The 21,733-nt window shown below is 39.6% G+C and overlaps 1 protein-coding gene and 1 non-coding gene across 3 annotated transcripts; both read left to right on the forward strand.

The window, feature by feature from the left end:
* LOC109233488 (bZIP transcription factor TRAB1-like) lies at nt 16,154–20,087 on the forward strand. Of its 2 annotated transcripts, none has more exons than XM_019399374.1 (5): nt 16,154–16,239; nt 17,616–18,704; nt 19,164–19,235; nt 19,319–19,348; nt 19,707–20,087. In XM_019399374.1, exons 2-5 carry the CDS (start codon nt 17,646–17,648, stop codon nt 19,779–19,781), a joined length of 1,236 nt encoding a protein of 411 aa, XP_019254919.1. In that variant the 5' UTR covers nt 16,154–16,239; nt 17,616–17,645; the 3' UTR covers nt 19,782–20,087. The 2 variants fall into 2 exon arrangements, with proteins under 2 accessions (XP_019254919.1, XP_019254918.1); XM_019399373.1 differs by lacking the exon at nt 16,154–16,239 and adding an exon at nt 16,261–17,533 and having other exon boundaries at nt 17,618–18,704.
* Nucleotides 21,401–21,472, forward strand: TRNAN-GUU. Its single transcript has one exon. It is a non-coding gene; the product is annotated as a tRNA-Asn (tRNA).

The raw sequence follows: 21,733 nt of genomic DNA on the forward strand, positions 1-21,733 counted from the left end.
CCCCCGCCCCCACCGTTTTTCTCCCTCGTATCCCACACCACCCACGTTTCTCCTCTCCCACCATCCCCCTCCTCCCCCCCTCCCCCCCCTCCCCCCCGCGCATATCTTGCACAAGAGAGCAGCAATTTCACCATTGATAGCCATTAAAAAGCTTTGAAGCTTTGAATTCGAATTTGGGTTTTCAAAAAATATTATTTGTTTGAATTGGGTGTTTTTGCAAATAATTGGCAATTCTCTCTACGTCTCTCTCTATCTCTCAATCCCTAATTCCAGTAATGTAAAGCAAAGGAAAAGAGAGAAGCAATTCCACCATTGACAGCCATAAAAAAAATTTGAAGCTTTGAATTCGAATTTGGATTTTCAAAAATCATTATTTATTTGGATTGGGTGTTGTTGCAAACAATTGGGAATATGGTTTGGAGTTTATATCTCAATTTTGAGGGTGTTTTGGTGAAGATTAGACTTGATTTTGGCTGAATTTCATATTGAAACTCGAAGGAGAAGACATGACATACATTATACTGCAGAAATTGTTGTAAAGTTGTAGTAAAACTGTAGAAAAATGGTATTCTGTTATTTATATATATATATATATATATATATTGTATGAAAGTTGAACAATATTGTATAAAATTGTGTTTAAGTTGTATGTTTGTAGTTGTATATAACTAGGTAGAAATAATGTATGAAAATTGTAGATAAGTTGTATAATATATAATTAGTTGTATGAAATTTGTTTTTACTATGTATAAATCAAATACAAAATATACAAAAGTCATATAAATTTTGTACAAAATTTGTATTTAAGTTGTATGATATTGTAGTTGTATATAACTGGGTAGAAATAATGTATGAAAATTATAGATAAGTTGGATAAGTTGTAGATAAATTGTATCAAGCTACGTCCTCATTTTCTTTTTTTTACTATTATGTTAAAATTTGTTTCATTCTATCCCAGTTGTCTCCGCCCGTGAGCTATTTTGATATTCTTTTTTTCCCTCTTTTCTAATGTCTCTTTCACTCTCTATAATTTTAACGTGGTGAAAGAGGCAAATTAATTTTTTTTCTCTCCATTTTTGCCGAATAAGAAAAGGATAGCATAGCTATCAACTAAAAAAACAATACCGAAAATTTAGAAGGATGTTTGTCGTACAAACTTAGCCACCGGTGGCGGACACAATTGAATTTGAATTTTCAACTCAAGCTATATACATCAAAGATCTGAGGGATTAGATTCTCTAAATACCTAAATATAAGTTCAATCCGGAGAGAAGAGGGAAAAGAGGAGGAAAAAAAAGAAAAAAGGTGTAACTAAATACCTTGGTTGAAGACACTAATAATGGATTGGGAGCCTTTTAAGGTGGAATATATATATCTTGTAAACAAAACTTGTTTAGGCGGGTAATTAACTAAACATAAACATTTTTGGTAATAAAGTTTCAACTAATTTATAGCTACGTAAAAACCCCATGATTTATTGCAATTTTTTGTCTTAAACTTTCATACGGAGCACATGGTTCAAACTAGCTCTGTAGGGTTTCAAATCATTTTTTTATTTACTTGCCTTTAATCTCTTTTTATTATTTTCTCAAAACAACTGTTAAAACAATCGAGCGACTTTCCCGGTAAACACTAATCAATTAAATATTTTTATAATCACTTAATTAAATATTTTTACTTATTAGATTTTCTTTAACTTCCTTATATACTAAACTTTCAATTGTGAAGACAGTGAAGTGAATGGTTCCTTTTTTCTTCTTCTTTTTCTTTTAAACATAATTTGGATGAAAGGAGAGTGGAACTCAAAAAAGGAGAGAGTAATGAGTCGGCAGAGAGAGATGACCAGTAGTGAACTTTAATTAATTAAATTCCAATCACAACTCTTTTCCATGCAATGAAACCAATCACTCGTCTTTTCCTTAGCACAAAAAAAACAACAACATAATTTTAATGAAAAAGAAAAAAAAGGAGCCACAGAAGGGATAACTAAAGTGGCATGTTCTCCCTTTGGGAGTTGATAAGATTTTTTATTATATCTTTGAATAAAGTGATAGATATATACGTCAACAATTTAATAATGTAGTTTTTTTTATAAGAGGTTGGCTATCTCTACCTATACTTGTACCTGTTTCTCAACCACATTAAACTCCAAAGAAGATCAAAATCTGGCTGCATCTATATATCATCACATAATGAATTCAAGATTTTAATTTGATAGATTAATTTTTAAGATTCTTTATATGAAGTTTTTTATTTATTAAATTATGAGTTTAAATTTAATTTTTATTAAAATTTTAGTGAATTTTATATTATACTTTGCGACGAAAGAATAAATTCGTCCCTAATTGTCACTGTATGACTATTGCTAGCCATGCACAAATATGGCAATTGTCGGCTTGATTCTTTCCACAGTACCATTATCTCCAATTGAAATGGGCGGCCATACTCTATGTTTTGATTTTGTGACATAACACTATATATTATCTACTATCAACAAGATAAGGTTAGATCAACTTTTGTTTAGTTTATTGTATTATTGTTTGACCAAAAAGTGTAAACCTTCGGTTAAACTATTAAACGTATAATACAGAGTTAAACCTAGTTAATAATAATATTTTCAGATTTAGAACTAATTGGTATGAAAAACGTGGGATAATGTTAGTGAAGAATTAAAAGCAGTGTGCATTTAATATTCCGAAAGATTTAAGCAATGATAGAAGAGCATCAGGCAATAAATAGCAATAAATGGTATTATGTAAATAAGGAGAATATTTCACCCAACATTGAATGAGGTGGATGATTCTTCTCTCTCACAGTGATAAATGATAGACAAATCTTAGGATATTGGAACTATTCTCGGATCTGATGGAAAAGTATGAGATAATGGATGATGGAATCTTAGTAAAAAGGTAGAATCTGTATCTTTTCTAGAGAGAGAGTCTTCTTCTCAAAAGTATTCTTATCAAAATGAATATTCCCTTCCCTATCCCCTTATCCCCTTTTCTATTTATATGGGACATATCCCTAATCAACCCTAATGGTACAAGTACAGAGAATATTCAATGGAATATTCTCTTTGATATCTTATTACAAAAACTAGCCGTTAGTACTCTGTCCTTGGTGCTCAACCTGGACCATCGTTAACTGCCCGGCTACGAGTCTCACTATTTACTAGTCGACCTCGGCCGCATCATTTTCCTTATTTCTCATTGTGCTAAATTCCCTTAGGGCGAATTTTGACCTATACAATTAGTCCCTCCGCTTATTGAGGCCGACCCTAGATGACCTCGATAAGCGGACTCTGTCAGTTGTGGTTGAGAAATTTAGGCGAGCAGGTCGAGTAGTAGCGTTTCAGACGTGGTAGTAACGTGGCCCTTTGTGAGCCGCAACCTAGGGTCACGTCGATTCAGAATGACATCATGATATCATGCGTCATTATTGCGCGTTTTCCCAATGCCTTGCGTCGTTTCCCGTGCTTCTACCGTTTTGATACATGCGCTGGTCATCGACGGTTTGCTTTCTCGATATTGGTGCCCGAGTTATTATAAATAGGGATATGAAACCCTTTGCCTTATTCTTTACAACCTTAGATATTGAATCCCTCTGTCTCCTTCTTCCTTCTTTGTTCAGAGTTCTTGCTCTAGCTACCTTTACTCCCGTATTCTTGCTTTCACCGATTCTGGTGACTTCTGCTACTCATGACTCTTCTGTGCTTATATCTTCTCTATATATAAACAAGCAAAGATGGTTAACGTATCTTCTAGTTCTGGGAGGGCAACCGAACATGTTCATTTGGCAGTGCGCATGCCTCCCTATGATAATAGCGTTTCAATTGCTGTTAAAGACGGGAACCTTCCTACGGTGGAGCAGATAATCCTTTGTAGTGATAAAGACAGATCTGATTTTTCAAAGGTACTTGAAGACGACCCTGAGGTTTCAAAGTCATTGATGAAAGAGGTGGGCCTTGCCAAATTTAGGGGTAAATTCAAAATTCTTGCCCACATAGACCTAGTTCCAGCAAGGCACGGCGTAGAGCAAATACACCGCCCCGGGCACTGCGCTTTCTACGCGTACCCTTTCCATGTCGGTTATTCTTTTCCTATCCTCCCCTTGGCCAAGGAGTTCTGCCACTATTACCGAGTCTGCCCGGCCCAAATTTCTCCATATATCTACAAACTCATCTGCATGATTATGATGTATGCTGAGTTGGCCGGGATCGAGGTGACACTTCACCACTTAATGCACCTCTTCGCCCCTAGCTTTCATAGGAGGACGATGTTACATCTTCGCCACCGGGGTAGCAAATGTCTAGTGGTGAAGATGGACGACAAGGCAAACTGCCAATTTTTGCTCAATTACTTCTAAGTCAAAACTGAGGACATGGTGACCAATGCAAGCGGGTTCCCTGAGGTCTAGAATTACGCCCGTAAGTATCTTTCCCCTTTTTGTATGGAATGTCGGCTTTGCCAGTTTCAATTGTGTTGACACCTCGTCTTCTCTTTTTGTACTCGAGACCGCACCCCATCCCTTGGTCGAGGACGTCCATGATTGGGTGAGCTAGGTTCTCCCCTACACAGCAGGGATTCATGAATGGCCGTCCTTCCTCAAGAAGTTCGGGTATGCGCCCTCTATGACCGGTGAGTTTACTTGTTTAAATCTTTATTGTCGTGGCCTTCTGGTCGCTTGCTTCTCATTATTTTATGGGGATCGGCCTTTTAACCTTCTCTTTTATTTATTCAGCCCGGGGATCCCCGAGAAGGCCGAGGGCCCCTGCTTCTGCATTTCGCAAGAGGAATACTACACAGAGTCCGCCCCTGCTTTGACCGTGACCAGGCCTGCCTGGTTGTCCACTTCCATTTCGCCTCCTATTACGGCTAGGTTGGCTCAATTATTGACGGCATCAGCACCAGAAACTTCATCCTCTCCCTTGCTTCATTTAATAGACGAGGATTCATCACCGAGTGGGAAGGGTTTGATCTCTCGTAAAAGGAGGTCGGTGGACGTCGGCGATGAGACAATTCGAGCCGTAACTTTAAGGGGTGATCGCGAGCCCACCACTGCCATGCTTGAAGATGATACAGATCTGCTGTTTAAAGTCCCGCTATCAGCGGGGGCCGTGGAAGGCGTACCTTTCCATGATGCCGAGGTTGGAGTTGGTGGGTCACCTGTGGAAATTGCGGGTACCGTGCTTCGAGATGAGTTGTCGTCCTCGAGGCCCGCTGACGTTCCTTCGTTCGCCGATGGGAGAGATAAGGGTGTTGCTAAGGACGGCTATGAAACAGGCTCCGATCTTTATGCCGATAAGGTGCGGATGCTGAGCGAGGGGTCTACTCGAGTTGAAGTAAGGTTGGAAGGGTCTACTCGTACTATTGTGGTCCATATGTACCGGGACCTACTGGTGAACACGGAGGTCGTAGCCCTTCCTTAGGTCCTTTTTGCTCTGATGTGGAGGGCAAAACTCTTGAGAAACTAGACAATGCTGCCTTATCAACGGGTATAGCCGGCCTCGCCCTTAGGGTATGTTTTTCCAACCTTTTCAATTTCCGTGCCTTGCACTTTATTTTTTGATTGATTTTGGTTTTCTTCCTCTCTCTCTATTTCTTTTTTCTTTTCAGACCATTATGTTGGAGATCGAGAGTGCTCGCCGAGAGAATAGGTGCAAAACCATTTTTCAGAAGATGGAGTGGAAGTACCGTGAATATCGCAAGAAGTACCGAGAGATCTACAAGCGGTTTGGCGAGAGTGGAAACTTTCAGGCTATCCGGACCGAGCTAAAACATAAAGATGACGAGTTGATGAGAGTCATCGACAAGTGCAGCATCCTCGAAGGGGCGCTGAGAGATAAAGAAGAAGAGCTCGAGGTGAGCAAAGGGGTCGAGGCCCAATATGCCGATCTCCAGGCCCAAGTAATGTCGCTGCGGGTCGAGCTCGAAGAGAGTCTAATCAAGGCAGATTCTCTAAGTGGAGAGCTTGCCAAGAAGACAACGAACTTAGAGAAGTCGGAATCAGATCGGTTGGCGGCTTCGAGGAAGGTGGAGGCTTTGGAGACCGTAATCCGCGTTCTTCGTTCAGAGCGAGCAAGTCATTTGGAGACGACCAAGCTCAGAGAAGAGAGGCTTGATGAGCGGATAGGGGAGCTAGAGAGAGAGGTTTCGGGCCTTGGTGACCAAGTTATCGTTCTTGAGGCTGAGAAGCCACAATTATTGGCTCAGCCGTCCTCTTCTCACACTTCTGCTTTTCCTAATATTCCACGGGACTTATATGAGAAGTGGATTCACGCCGAGGCCCAACTGGATGTACTTAGAGGTTTGATGACGGCGGGGAAAGTTTCTGAGGCCGACTTCGAGGATGCTCGTGCTAAGGCTCGCACAACTCGGGTCACTTGTGGCTATGACCCCGCTACACCAGAAGCCAGTGATGGCGAAGAGGATACGGGTGTGGATCGAATAGAGCAGGGTGCCTGGTACGAGGATGAATATCCTGATGGCAATGGCCGAGAGACGGGTGGAGATGGCGCTGCTAGGTTAGGCGGCGAGTAGTTATTTTTCTTTCTTTTTTGCTTGTAAACTTTGTACATACTTTTGTGGGCATCTGTTCTAACCTTTGTAAATAACATATTTTGAGTATGAAATGCCATTTTCGTTGCTCATACCTAATTCTCTTCTTTTCTGCTCGGGTTTGTATGCTTTTTTCTTTTGTTTTGCCATTTGGTCGCCTTAATCGTAAAAAACTTAGTTCACGTATGTTGAATAAGGTCGAAGCAGAACTCAGTTTTGATCATGGCCGAGGGCTAGTAGGTGTTAATTCGAACAAGATCGAATGTAACCTGTGCTTAGTTAATTACGACCGAGGGCCGAATGTAATTTTGCTTAGTTAATTCGAGTGAGGTCGAGTGTAACTTTTACTTAGTTAATTCGAGCGAGGTCGAATGTAACATAGTTAATTCGAGCGAGGTCGAATGTAACATAGTTAATTCGAGCGAGGTCGAGTGTAACTTTTACTTAGTTAATTCGAGTGAGGTCGAATGTAACTTAGTTAATTCGAGCAAGGTCGAGTGTAACTTTTGCTTAGTTAATTAGAGTGAGTTGAATGTAACGTTTGTTTAGATATGGTTGGGGGCCGAATGGGTGTTAATTCGAACGAGGTCGAATGTAACCCGTACTTAAGTTAATTCGAACGAAATCGAATGTAACCCGTACTTTAAGTTAATTAAAATGAGGTCGAATGTAACTTTTGCTTAAGTTAATTCAAACGAGGTCGAATGTAACTTTTACTTAGTTAATTCAAGCGAGGTCGAATGTAACTTTTGTTTAGTTGTGGCCGGGGTCCATATGGGTGTTAATTCGAACGAGGTCAAATGTAACCCGTACTTAAGTTAATTCGAGTGAGGTCGAATGCAACTTTTGTTTAATTACAGCCTAGGGCCGAGTAGGTTTTGAGGCAACATTGCTTTGGCGAAAATATGGGCCAACTTCATACGTTTTGTGCTTTGTTCATATATATTGGAGAAAATTACATGTTTTCTGGGCTGGCATTCCAGTCCATCTGTTTAGTGTCGGCTGGCATCCCAGTCTAGTCTATTTAGTCCCTTCATTGGTCGACCTGGAGGAGTATTGAGAGGTTGGGCAATGAACTGAGTGTCATGTACCTCCATCCGTTCGTACTTCCAACTTGAAGTGTCCTCCTTGTCGTCTTATTAAAAAACTCATAGAGAAAACCCAATTGGGACAAAACTCAAGTGAGGAAAAAAGAGTGCGACTTGGAGAACACTCTTTCATAAAGGTTGAAGTACTTGAGGTGGGCGACATTCCAGTTGTTTGGTAGCAGTTTTCCTTCCATCGTTTCTAGTTGGAATGATCCTTTTTTGCTGCTGCCGTGATTTTGTGTGGGCCATCCCAATTTGTTCCCAGTTTGCCTTCCCGCGGGTCTTTGCTTGCTTGTGTTTTAGCTTTGAGCACGTAGTCCCCGACCTTTAGTGGTCTGACCTTAGCCCTTTTATTGTAATAACGTTCTGCCTGTTGCTTTTGGGCGATCATCCTTATGTAGGCCATATCTCTCTATTCTTCGGCTTCGTCGAGCTCTTGTCTTCTATTTTCGTCGTTCCTCGGCCCGCTCTCGTGGGAATATCTCAAACTAGGCTCACCGACTTCGACTGGTATTACTGCATTAGTCCCATAGACTAATGAGTAGGGCGTCTCTCCCGTGCTTATCTTCGACGTTGTTTAGTAGGCCCAAAGTACTTCTGGTAGTAACTCCGGCCATAATCCCTTGGCGTCCTCGAGATTTTTCTTCATGATGTTCAGTATTGATTTATTAGAGGCTTCTGCTTGTCCGTTGCTTACGGGGTGATAAGGTGTTGAGAGTATCCTTTTGATATGTCACATCTCAAAAAATTCGGCGACCCCTTTTCCTGTAAATTAGGGTCTGTTGTCGCAACTGATCTCTTTGGGGAGGATGAAGCGGCACACGATGTTTTTCCATATGAAGGCGATCACCTCCTGTTCGCGTATTTGGGCGAATGCTCCTGCTTCTACCCATTTAGAAAAATAGTCAGTTAAAACCAAAAGAATCATACGTTACCTCGCCCCGCGGGGAGGGGGCCAACGATGTCCATTCCCCATTTGATGAACGGCCAAGGGAAAGTGATGGAGTAGAGGTGCCCGCCCGCTTGGTGGATCAACGGGACATATTTTTGGCATTGCTCGCATTTTTTCACGAAGTCTGCGATCTCTTTTTTATAGTGGTCCAGTAGTATCCTGCCCGTATAAGACATCTTATCAGAGCTCGATTATCGAAATGAGCTCCGTAGTGGCCCTCGTGGACTTCTTCGAGGACACACTATGTCTGATTCGGGCCTAGGCATTTCGCCATGAGACCGCCATATGTCCTTTTGTATAGGTCATTATGAATGATACCGTACCTGGCTGCTTGCATCCGAAGCTTCTTGGCTTCTTTTTTATCATCTGGGAGTACGCCATCCTGCAAGTATGTAACAATACGGTTGCGCCAGTCCCAAGTTAAATTTATGGTCCTTAACTCGATTTGATCTATCGATGAGTGTAGGAGGGTGACCGTGTTTCCTTCTCCGGTTATGTTTTTGGTGGTTGCTGCTAATTTGGCAAGGCCGTATGCTTCGATGTTTTGTGCTCGAGGAATATGGTCGAGCTCACATTTATCAAACTCGAGCAACAGTTTATAGATCTCGGCCTAGTATTTTTGTAACCTTTGCTCTTTGATCTGGAAGGTACCTGTGACTTGGTTGACGACGAGTTGAGAATCGTGGCGTAGCCTGACCGGTCTCGCCCCGTATTTGAGTGCTAGCCTTAGTCCTACAATCACGACCTCATACTCGGCCTCATTGTTAGTCATGTCCGGGTACCTTATGGACTGGAGAACCACTTTGCCTGTTAGGACTTCGAGTACGAGTCCTAGTCCGGACCCTGGCACGTCAGAAGCGCCGTTGATGTGCAAAATCAATAGATATTGTATTTGGGGAGAACCATGGGCGGCTTCTTTTTCGGCTTCGGGCATTATTTTTGCGCTGAAGTCGGCGACGAAGTCGGCAAGGACTTGTGACTTTATCGCCATTCGTGGTTGATACGTGATATCATGCTCGCTTAATTCTATGGCCCATTTGGCTAACTTTCCCGATACCTCGAGTTTATGCAAAATACTTCTCAAGGGAAAAGTTGTGACTACCGAGATGGGGTGGCATTGGAAGTAGGGTCTAAGCTTTGTGAAGCTACGACCAAGGCCAGGGCCAATTTTTCGAGGTGGGGGTACCTCATCTCGACGTTGACTAATGTTTTGCTAATGTAGTAGATGGGAGATTGCGTACCTTTATCTTCTCGGACCAGGACCGCACTCACCGCTACTTCAGATACAGCAAGGTAAACGAGGAGTCGCTCCCCAGATTCTGATTTGGAAAGCAGCGGCGGTGATAACAAGTAAGCCTTTAACTCCTTCAGGGCTTGGGCGCACTCGGAGGTCTACTGGAGGCCGTTGTCCTTTTAGAGTACGCCGAAAAACTTGTGGTATCTGTTGGATGATCGTAAGATGAATCTTGATAGGGCGGCGATTCGGTCAGTTAGCCTTTAAACCTATTTTTTGGTGGTTAAGTGCTCTGGTATTACTTCTATGGCTTTGATTTGGTTGGGGTTGACCTCGATGCCTCGCTGTGATACTAGGAAACCCAAGAATTATCCTGAGGTCATGCCGAATGCACACGGGGTTTAGTTTCATTTCGTACCGCCTGAGTATATCGAAGGCTTCTTTCAAGTGGCCGATGTGATATTCTCCCCTTTCGGACTTGACCAACATATCGTCTATGTAGACTTCCATAGTCTTGCCGAGTTTATCCTTGAACATTTTAGTCACCAACCTTTTGGTACGTCGCCCCTGCGTTTTTCAGTCTGAAAGGCATAACTCTATAGCAGTACGTTCCTTGATGGGTGATGAAGGTGGTTTTCTCCTGATCCTCCTCTTCCAGGAGGATCTGATTGTAGCCTTAGTAGGTGTCTAAGAAGCTTAGCAATTCATGTCCGGCCGTTGTGTCAATAAGCTGGTCGATATGAGGTAATGAGAATGAATCTTTGGGGCATGCTTTATTTAATCTGTAAAATCTACGCACATTCGCCACTTCCCGTTTTTCTTTTTCACCATGAACATATTGGCGACCCATTAGGGGTATTTTGACTCCTTGATGGAGCCATTTTCCAATAATTTTTTGACCTCCTCGCGCACTGCATCATTTATTGAGGAATTGAACTTCCGCCTGACCTACCTCACCGGGGGTAGAATGGGTCGACGTTCAATTTGTGTGTAGCGATCTCTTTCGGGATACCTGGCATATCTGCATGGCAAAAAGCAAAAAAGTCCGCGTTAGTAGTTAAGAATTGACGGAATTTACCTGGTTCTTGAAGCTTGCAGTCGATGTAGGTTTTCTTGCCGTGGTCGTTGTCATTAAGTTGGACGGGGTCGAGGTTTTCTATGGTTGATTCCGCCGCTTCTACTGTTTCAGGATCTCTAATGACGTCTTCTCTTTCATCGTAGCTCGACCTCGTCCCTGTTAATTGCTATGCCTCGTTTTTCTTTGCCCTTCATTTGCTGGGTGGTCGTACAATCCAAGGCGACGCAGTATCATTCTCGAGAGGTGCGTTGTTCTCCTCGTACGCTGAATATTCCCCATGGGGTTGGGAATTTGATAACTTGGTACAAGCTGGAGGGGATGGCCCTCATGGCGTGTATCCAAGATCGGCCTATTATGGCATTATACGTTGCGTCCTGGTCCATGATGTGGAATGTAATTTCCAGAGTGACGCCACCGGCCAGGACGGGGAGTGTGATTTCTCCAGATGTCCGTTCAACTGCATTGTTAAAACCTGTTAGTGTGATGCAACGTGATACTATCTTATCCTCGAGTCTTATTTGTGCAAGTACTCGAGGGTGGATAATGCACGTGTCGCTCTCATCGTCTACCATAATGCGCCTCACATCTGTATCTAATATTCGTAAAGTGATAACAAGGGTGTCATAATAAGGGAAAACTAAACTGTGGTATCTGACATATCGAAGATGATACTTTCTTCGAGTTCGTCATACCGTTCGTGAGTGATCGACCGTTTGAGCTTGTGGGTTGTGGTGAACTTTACGTTGTTGATTGAAGCATCGTCGCCGCCCCCGATGATCATTTGAATGGTGCGGGTCGGTGAGGGTGGTTTCGGCGATCCCTAGTGCTGTTCATGTCCTCGGGCAAAGTTGGTCCTCCCCGGGTCGCTCAACAATTCTTTGAGGTGTCCTTGGAGAAGCATGTTTATGACCTCCTTCCTCAGGGCAATGCAGTCCTAGTTTTGTGACCTCGCTCTTGGTAGAACTCGCAGAGGGCGTCTAACTTTCTGGTGCTTGGATCTGACCTCATCTTTTGTGGCCACTTGACACGCAAAAGTTGTGAGCAGATAACAAAGGGGGTATACCTATCTCGTTCCGGTGAGTCCTTGTCCTTGGTCTGGGCGGGCCCTCATCGTGGTGGGAGGGGGGCATGATGGCGCTCCTGTTATATGACTAGTGACGTTCTTGGTTAGGTCGTGGAGTTGCAAGATCTCTCCTGATATCATTTCTTTGATCCTTCCTAGACTCGACCTGTACTGAGGTCAACCGATGAGTTGGCCCATTTAGGTCATCCTTGTCTGCACGGACCTCGGCACAGTAGGCGTTATGTATTTCATCCCAAGTGGTTGGAGGATACTTCATAAGTCGACTTAATAACTTTCTGGTCGCCCTTGAGCCATTCCTGCTCAGCACGTTTTGGAAAGCTGCTACGTCCATTCCTTCCGATAAATTTGGTAAGGTCATCCTTACTCGGTTGAATCGAGCGAGGAAGTCCCCCAATCTCTCTCCGGGCGATTGTTTGATGGCGAATATATTATTCACTCTTGCCTCCGCCTTTTTGGCCCCAGCATAGGCCGTTATGAACTTGTCGGGCATCTCTTCGAGTGTTTCGATGGAACACGCCGGCAGCCGTGAATACCAAGTTAATGCTCCTCCGGTGAGGGTCTCGCCGAACTTTTTCAACAAGATGGAGGATACTTGTTCCTTGGCGAGGTCATTGCGTTTTACAGCGGTGACATAGTGAGTCACATGATCTTTGGGATCGGTTATACCATCATATATTTAGATAGGGCGGCATTTGAAGGTCTTTGGTATGGCATGCGGAGTGGCTTCATCACTGTATGGTTGTTCGACAAACTGACCAACATCTCTTTTGGGCAAGAGTTTTGGGGCACCTGGTATTTTGTCGACTCTTTCTTGGTGCTTTCTCATTTGGTCCCGAAGCACTTTGTTCTCGTTTTCCATTTCCTCCATCTTTTTCAAAATTTCTATGAGAGTGTCGTCACCTGCATTATTGACAATGTGAGTACATGTTACCGGAGGGAAAGGGCCATGCTGCTCGACCGTTGTCGGTGTGATGCAAGTCCTTGCGTTTTCTCTGACTGTCTCCTGGGCGGGCTTGTTGAGGATACTGGTTAACATGTTAGCTAGCCAAGTCTCAAAGAGCTTTTTCACTGCTGGTGGTTTCTCTCCGTTGTGGACGTGGAAGCTCCTTTATCGTGGGACATTGCAATACTGCCGGGGAGAGGCGTCCGCCTCGCCTGGGAGAGTCATTAAGCGTTATGTCCTCGCCTTCTATCTCAGAAACCTCATTGATGGTGTTTAACAGATTGGTGGTGAGGTCGGCCACTACCCTCATTCTTTCTTCTCCGTTAACTGTCATGTAAGATCATTGTGTACAAGGAAAAAAGGAGCTTTGTTCCGTGTGTTTTTTTTGTTTGAAACCCGTGATAATTATAGATCTAGAAAAAACTAAAAATTTAACTAGGGAATCCCCACAGACGGTGCCAAATTATTTGACAAAAAGTATAAACCTTCGGTTAAACTATTAAATCTTGTGTAATAAAGGGTTAAACCTAGTTAATAATAATATCTCTAGACTTAGAACTAGTTGGTATGAAAAACGTGGGATAATGTTACTGAAGAATTAAAAGCAATGTGCATTTAATATTCCGAAAGATTTAAGCAATGATAGAGGAGCATCAAGCAATAAATGGTATTTATGTAAATAAGGAGAATATTTCACCCAATATTGAATGAGTTGGATGATTCTTCTCTCTAACAGTGATAAATGACAGACAAATCTTAGGATCTTGGAACTATTCTCGGATCTGATGGAAAAGTATGAGACAATGGATGATGGAATCTTAGTAAAAAGGTAGAATCTATATCTTTTCTCGAGAGAGAGTTCTTCTCAAAAAGTGTTCTTATTAAAATGAATATTACCTTCCCTATCCCCTTATCTCCTTTTGTATTTATATGGGACATATCCCTAATCAATTTTAATGGTACAAGTACAGAGAATATTCTATGAAATATTTTCTTTGATATCTTATTATAAAAACTAGCCGTTAGTATTCTGTCCTTGGTGCTCGACCTCAATCATCGTTAACTGCCCGGCTACGAGTCTCACTATTTACTAGCCGACCTCAGCCGCATCATTTTCCTTAATTTCTTCCCTTAGGAAAAATTTTGACCTATACAATTATTCCACTAAATTTCGTCCAAGTTATATTTACCTATAACTAGTTCAAGTTGACATCAGGGGTAGACTCGAGTCATCTAGCAGAACGAAATTGGTCAGAAAAGTAAGCTCAAACTAAGAAAGAATGATGTGTATTGTCATAATTATGTTTCCTAAATGTTTTTAAATAAGAAAATTAATGCTGGAGTCTATTGAGTGTCGAAGAAGTAAAATAAACTAGTAGCAGTAGTTCCTAAGGTTCTTCCTTATGGTGCACTCGAGGTCCTGCCTAGTCTATGCTGCAATAGCCCGGAAGCGGAGCATGGATTCCAAGTTTTTGGGTTCGAGACTCTAATTATTTAAGTTATTGAATTTTAAATTAATAATTTGTATATTTCAATAATTTTTAAGATAGAAATAGAATTGAACCAAAGCTACTGAGTTTCGCCAAACCCATTGTCGGCATTCTAATTCCACCCTGATTTTGCCCAGATGGGGTGTGTATATATATATATATATATATATATATATATATATAAGTATTTGACTATAAATCAATTACTACTTCATATTAGCTTGAGGTGATTCAAAAAGTTCGTAAATTTTAAATTTTAGATCTGTCTCTACTTGAAAATAATGTACTTAAATATGAATTTAATATAGGTTATTTAGTTAGCGTTTGGCCATAGATTCTCAAATTTGTTTTGAAAACTCTGATTTGGGTGAAGTTTGGTTTGAAGATGAAAATGTGTTTGGACATAAGTTTTCAAAACATATTTCACTTTTTTTTTTCTGAATAAACATGAAACATAGCTTATACCCACAAGTTCTAAAAACTATCATAAATACCCAACAGAACCTTTATCAATAATATTCATTATATTATCGCAAACCATAGTCCTGAACATAAATAAATTTGGTACAAAATTATCATTTTTATAATGAACTACATAATACACTATCAGATGACCGAGAAGACGAAGCAGCATTATTACAAAATAATAAATGATGGGCTCTTTTATAAAATACAAAAGTTTGGAGTAATTTTTAAAAAATGTAATAGTGATATTTTGGGCCAGCTGATTTTGGGATTTGGGGTTTGGAATTTGAGTTTTGAAAATTTGTCAAAATATAAATAAAATTTATGGCCAAACATGTATTTGCCAAAAAAAATCTCAAATATATTTTAACAAAATTTATGGCCAAACGGGGCTTAATATCGTCACTTTTTAAACGAGGAGGATTAAGAAACTGGATCTCACCTAATCCACCCGAGACTCGACTCCCCACAGTTAAATGAGCGCACGCTCAAGCCATATTTCATACTGTCTCCGACTCTCCGCTTACCGCTTGCGTACTCTCTCTCTTCTTTCTTTAAGACAAGAACAAAAGAAAAACAACAAACGCCATCTACTTCAATGTCGGGAACGTTAAATGGTCCAGATCTTTCCACCTTACACAATATCAGTGGCTACACAATTTTACAAAAAAAAAAAAAAAAAAAAAAACAATCCGGTACATAAAACATCCCGCATCCGATTCGAAAAAAAGCTGCACTTTAAGAGGTAGACCCTCTTTTTCAATTTAGATGACACACTTTCTTTATTAAAAAAAATTACATATTTCTACAATTGAAAATAATTTAATTTTAAACTCTTCATTTTACCTATTTTACCCTTGATGAAAACTCTTCATAATCACACAAATGTCATAACCCTACAAAGCTTTTACCCTTTAAACTTTTAATACAACAATTTCAAAAGTTTTCTTTGTTACTTTTAAACTCCATGTCAAGTCAAACTACTTTATCTAAATTGAAACAAATGGGGTATAATGTAAATTACTTATCTTAACACAAATATTAGTGATTGTTTTAAGGTTGGAATACGTGACTTATAGGTTACACGAAATAATTTTATTGTTATTCCTAGGTTCTCTTCTATTGGCTACACAATTAAATCAGGTAAAGATACCGTCTCTAATTGGTCCACGTGTTGATCATCCATCACATCTCATTTTTAAAAATGTAAAAGAAAAGGTGAGAAAATGCAGTTTAAAAAGAGAGAGACACTTGTCGACTCTACCAAGCCTTAAAGCTAGCGAAAGAAGAAGGGATCGACACGCTTGCTCTCTTTCTCTATCTTTCCTTCTCTAAAAAAAAAAAAAAAGGTAAATTTCTGTTTCTACTGTTATTTTTCTCTTCATTTTCCTCACTATCTTCTTTTGTCTGTTTCTGCTAAGAACACACTTAATAAAGATCACAAGCGTTTTCTTCATTATTTCTGATTTTAATTAATTTCTTAAACTAGAATGTTTTTATAGTAATTGGATGTTCTTATCTCTTTTACTGGGCATCTCCTGAAGTTCCTTTGTTTTTTGGGTTTTAAATGAGCTTGCTTTTTCACATATTAATAAAGTTCAAAACTATTTCTAGATTATTTTCTGATTTTGATCAGCTTTTTAAACTAGAATGTAATTGGGTATTCTTGAGAAAAGTTAGCTCATTTTTGGATTTAAATGAGCTTGCTTTTTCACATATTCTATTGTTTGTTTTCCTAAGAATTACCTAATAAAGATCAAACCTTTTTTCTTGATCTTGTTTTGATTTTGATTTGTTTTTCAGATTATAGCTGTGTTGTAGTAATGGATATTCTTTTTTGGTCATTTCTTGAAAATTGTTTTAGCTCATTTTTGGATTTTTTACATCTTCTTTTGTCTTTTTTCGCTAATATTCTTTTGTCTGATACTGCTAACAGCAATCCTAATAATATTCAAGCCTTTTTTACTTTTGAGAAAAGTAACAATAAAGATAAAAACTTTTGCTCAATTATCCTTTGGGTTTGATTTGTTTTTGAAGTCTAGAATAATGTATTAGTAGTAGTTAGTGTTATTTATTTAACTGATTGAATTTTTCTTTCTGGATTCAAAATGAGCTTGCAGAAGACTAATAAATCAAAATTCTTGGTTGTGATGATATATATATGCTGTTTGTTTTAATTATGGAGTGTTTTTCATTTATAGCTGATATTGGATGAATGAATTTCAGATTGAAGTTGATTCTTTTATCAACTTTTGATCTTGAACCATGATCTGTACATATAGCTCTATTTTCTTTACTACTACTTTTCAGTTTTTCAAAGCTATAGTGAAGTAAGATCTTAAAGTTTGCATCTTTCTTTGTTGTACTTCAATTTGACAATGAAATTTGTATGTGAATTTGGATTTCTAATCCTCTATATAAAGCATTTATAATGAAACATAAGTCTTGAAATTTTAGTTTTCTTATTATCTTGTTGTTGTTGTTACTGCTTGTTGCAATTGCTTTATTTTCATCTTTCCTTGTTTCGATGTTTCTATCCGAAACAACCTTTCTACCCTCAAGGTAGGGGTATGGTCTCCGCACACACTACCCTCCCCGGACCTCACGTGTGGGCTTATACGGGTTTTTTTTTTGTTGTTGTTGTAAGTCTTGAAATTTTAGGAGATTTGCGCCATTCAAATCTAATAATTGATAAATAATGTTGTTATTATTGAACTTTTGATCAGATTTCAATCTCTCTTGAGTTCTGGAATAATGGGATCTTACATGAACTTCAAGAACTTTGCTGACACGCCGCAGACAGAGAGCAACGGTGGGATGTCAATGGGAAGTGGTAATTTTCCTTTGGTGAGACAATCTTCCGTATACTCGTTAACTTTTGATGAGCTCCAGAGTACTTGCGGACTTGGAAAAGATCTCGGATCAATGAATCTGGAGGACTTATTGAAGAATATTTGGACAGCTGAAGAATCTAATGTTGTAGCATCTGCTGCTGGCGTTGGAAATGCGAATACGGCTGGAGGGAATTTGCAAAGACAAGGTTCTTTGACATTGCCTCGGACGCTTAGTCAGAAAACTGTAGATGAAGTATGGAGAGATTTTCAGAAAGAAACAACAGTTAGTTCTAAAGATGGAAGTGGTACGGAATGGCCAAATCTTGGACAGAGGCAATCTACATTGGGTGAAATGACATTGGAGGAGTTTTTGGTTAGAGCAGGAGTGGTTCGAGAAGATATGCAACCAACTGGAAGCTCGACTGATGTTAGGTTTACCGGTGCTTTAAGTCAACCTAGTACTAACAACAATGGTCTGAATATAGCTTTTCAGCAACCTACTCAAAATCCTGGACTGTTCAGCAATCAATTTGAAGAGAAAAACATGTTGAACGTGGTTAGTGCCACATCTTCACAACAAAAACCGAGTGTGGCCTTTGCATCTCCTATGCAATTAGGGAACAATGGCCAACTGGCTAACACGGGTGCTAGGACACCCGCCGTGAGCATGTCGAGTCCTTCCGTAAGTACTAGTACTATTGTTCAAGGCAGTGTTATGCAGGGTGGATTTAAAGGCTTGGTCGGATTGTGTAATGGAGTTACACCAGCAAAACGAGGATCGCCTGGAAATCAACAGTCACCGGACATGATTGCTAAGAAGGAACTCGACAGATCGTCTCTTTCACCTTCACCTTATGCATTTAGTGAAGGTGGAAAAGGAAGGAGATCATGCAACTCTTTGGAAAAAGTTGTGGAAAGAAGACGTAAGAGGATGATTAAGAACAGAGAATCCGCAGCTAGATCAAGGGCTCGGAAGCAGGTGAACTCATATGTTGATATTCTACATGTTTTTTTTTTTTTTATTTTTTTATTTTTTTTTATATTCTACATGTTGAGTTGCTTCAAAATATCTTTTTGTTTATGCTGTTGTACGATGAAACTGACTCATGCAATAGAGACACCTAGAAATGCATTATAAGTGTTTAACGTTGGTAATTCCGCGTTCAACAATTTTCATGTCAAGACGATAATCATAACATTTCCCCGAAAAAATGTGAATAATAAAGAGCTTGACAAAGGGATTAATTATCTGTAACATTTGAAGCTTTGCAGGTTGACTTGTGGGAAGTGCATATGCTCTTCACTAAAGCTTTAGAATCTTTAATCTTAAGCATAACTGGTGGAAATTATGGGACTGAGAGCGAGATATTCATAGAAACGTGTTTATACGTTTAGGTTTTGAATGAATTAACTCTGTAATGGCACTTCGATATGACAGGCATACACTCTAGAGTTGGAAGCTGAGGTGGAGAAGCTTAAAGAAATTAACGAAGAGTTGCAGAGGAAACAGGTATATTGACAATTGTTGAAATTCACAGCGCTACTACAAGGAAGTTACTGTAATAACTGCTGTTTTTTCAATGTTTCGTGCAGGCTGAATTTATCGAGATGCAGAAAGATCAGGTACTAACCTCTTTTACAACTACATGTACCTCTTGCTGGATTTGATAACTACCTACCATTCCTGCTTAATTATGGACTAGATACAGTGATCATAAGTTAAACAAATATGAACCATAGGGTAAGCTAATGAAATAAATCCTATAGTACATATCTTAACAGTCAATCATGTTACCTGAGTGGAACGACGTGATCATACTTTCTTGTGAAAATGGCATCACCTGTAAAGATGTCACGATTTTAAAAGTGAATGTGTGTTCTATGTGACTGAGTGAGACCGATGCATGTGTTTAGTTAAACTTGATTGCTTGTTTGAATGCCCCCGTCATCTTGTTAACTATTCTGTTCTATCAAATTGCAGTTAATAGAAAAAATGAAAATGTCATGGGGAAATAAGTTAAGATGCTTGAGAAGGACTCTGACAGGACCTTGGTAGACTCCAGCGGTGCCAAATCCAGGATAAAACATCAGAGAACAGTTAGAACTGCGCAAGGAGTTGTAATATGTGATATTATGATCTGATTCAGATCGTATTTCATCGTATTGTTGATAGCTATATGTATACAAGTGAGTCTGGCTTGTCGTGCTGTATGTATTATTATGTAAATGAGCTTCGCGCATAAAGTTAATTTCTGCTGTGTCTGCGTTTTGGTTGAATTACATTAGTTGCAAGGGGCAAAAGAGAATGTAATAGAGTACCACAGATATAATTTTATCCATGGTCATTGAACTTTTGTGTTCATTACACAAAAGTCATTTTTCTTTCTTTTGTTACACAAAAATCATTTTACTTTGCTCTAGTTATCACAAAAGTCACATTTTTAATAACGCTACTTATATATTGAAAATTAACGTTAAGAAAAAATAAATATACGAATATGTTATAAAAATAATAAATAAAATAATATTAAGTTATTTTATTTATAAATAAAATACATAGTTAAAAATATATTATATAGTATATAATATAGAAGGTGTTACATAAATATGAAGGTTTATAGAACGGAAAAGGGCCTGAATTGCCCCTAAACTATCAGATTTAGTCTAGAATTGCCCCCATCCACTTAGGGATTTTTTCCTTCCTATACCATATATGAAACTTTATTACGAAATATGTGCATGGTTTTTAATTTACCCGCCATGTTCACACTTTTTCTACAATTATTATACCATTCATTAAATACTACTCCCCCCGTTCCAATTTATGTGAACCTGTTTGACTAGGCACAGTGTTTAAGAAAAAATGAAGACTTTTGGAATTTGTGGTCCTAAACAACTCAAAAAGGGGCCCAGAGTATTTGTGTGGTTATTAAAGCTTCTCATTAAGGGTAGAATTGTAACTTTAATAAACCCTCGAATCACTAAATATATATAGCGGGGATGTCTCTTAGTAATGTTTAATGGCTACTCGCGTGATTTGGAATAGAGTAATTAGAATCTTCTAGGTAAAAAATTAAAGAGCTCCATCTAATAACTTCTATGAATATACACTAGGTTGCACAAAAAAGTCGTTTTTGGATCAATCCAAAGCCCAAAAAGGGTTTTAGAAGGTTAAAAGGTCCGTTGAGCGCCTCAAGGCTATGTCATAATAGATCCGAACACTTGCCCCGGATCGACTTCCAGATCATAATTGCTCTAGTAAATAACTACAGAAAATAGATAGATGGGAGATAGAAAAATAGAAGAGAAACAAACTAATTATAGAAATATCTCTCTATCTCTAAGGTTCACTAATTATTTGACTGTTGGCGGGTCTCTTTGTATGTGTTGTCCGGAAAGAGGAGGACTCAGTGATTATTCGTTCGTCGGAACCAGAAGTTAAAATTTTGGTAGATAGGGATCCCGTAAAAACTTCGTTCGAGGAATGGGCCAGACCGGGATTGGGATATGGATGGAATATAATGAAATAAAGCCACTTTGAGGTTCCCTCTGAAATGAGGGATGTAAGGGAGCCACTATGAAGAAGTTCCGGGAGTTACGAAGGAAGCTTCGAGCTCATATTGGTCATGGGTTGAGAACGGGAATTGAACTCTATGAGATCGAATCTCCTGTTGTTCCTCAGTAGCTCAGTGGTAGAGCGGTCGGCTGTTAACTGATTGGTCGTAGGTTCGAATCCTACTTGGGGAGATTTGATTGATTCTGAATTAAAGAATTCAGAATAAAGGGGCTCGCTTTGCCCGTTAAGAGTAGGTAACCCGTTCCCTGTCTTTGTTTTTATTGCATTCTATCTCATCGTATCACATTCTGTTCTGCGACATTAGAAGCTAAATTGTTTCCAAATTTAAAAATGGGTCATTCTTTTTGGAACGGACCAAAAAGGAAATAGGTTCACATAAACTGGAACGGAGGGAGTAATTATTAGTAGCTGAATCTTCCTAATTAGGCGCG

The sequence above is a fragment of the Nicotiana attenuata genome, chromosome 10, assembly GCF_001879085.1.
Source record: "Nicotiana attenuata strain UT chromosome 10, NIATTr2, whole genome shotgun sequence".
NCBI lineage: Eukaryota > Viridiplantae > Streptophyta > Magnoliopsida > Solanales > Solanaceae > Nicotiana > Nicotiana attenuata.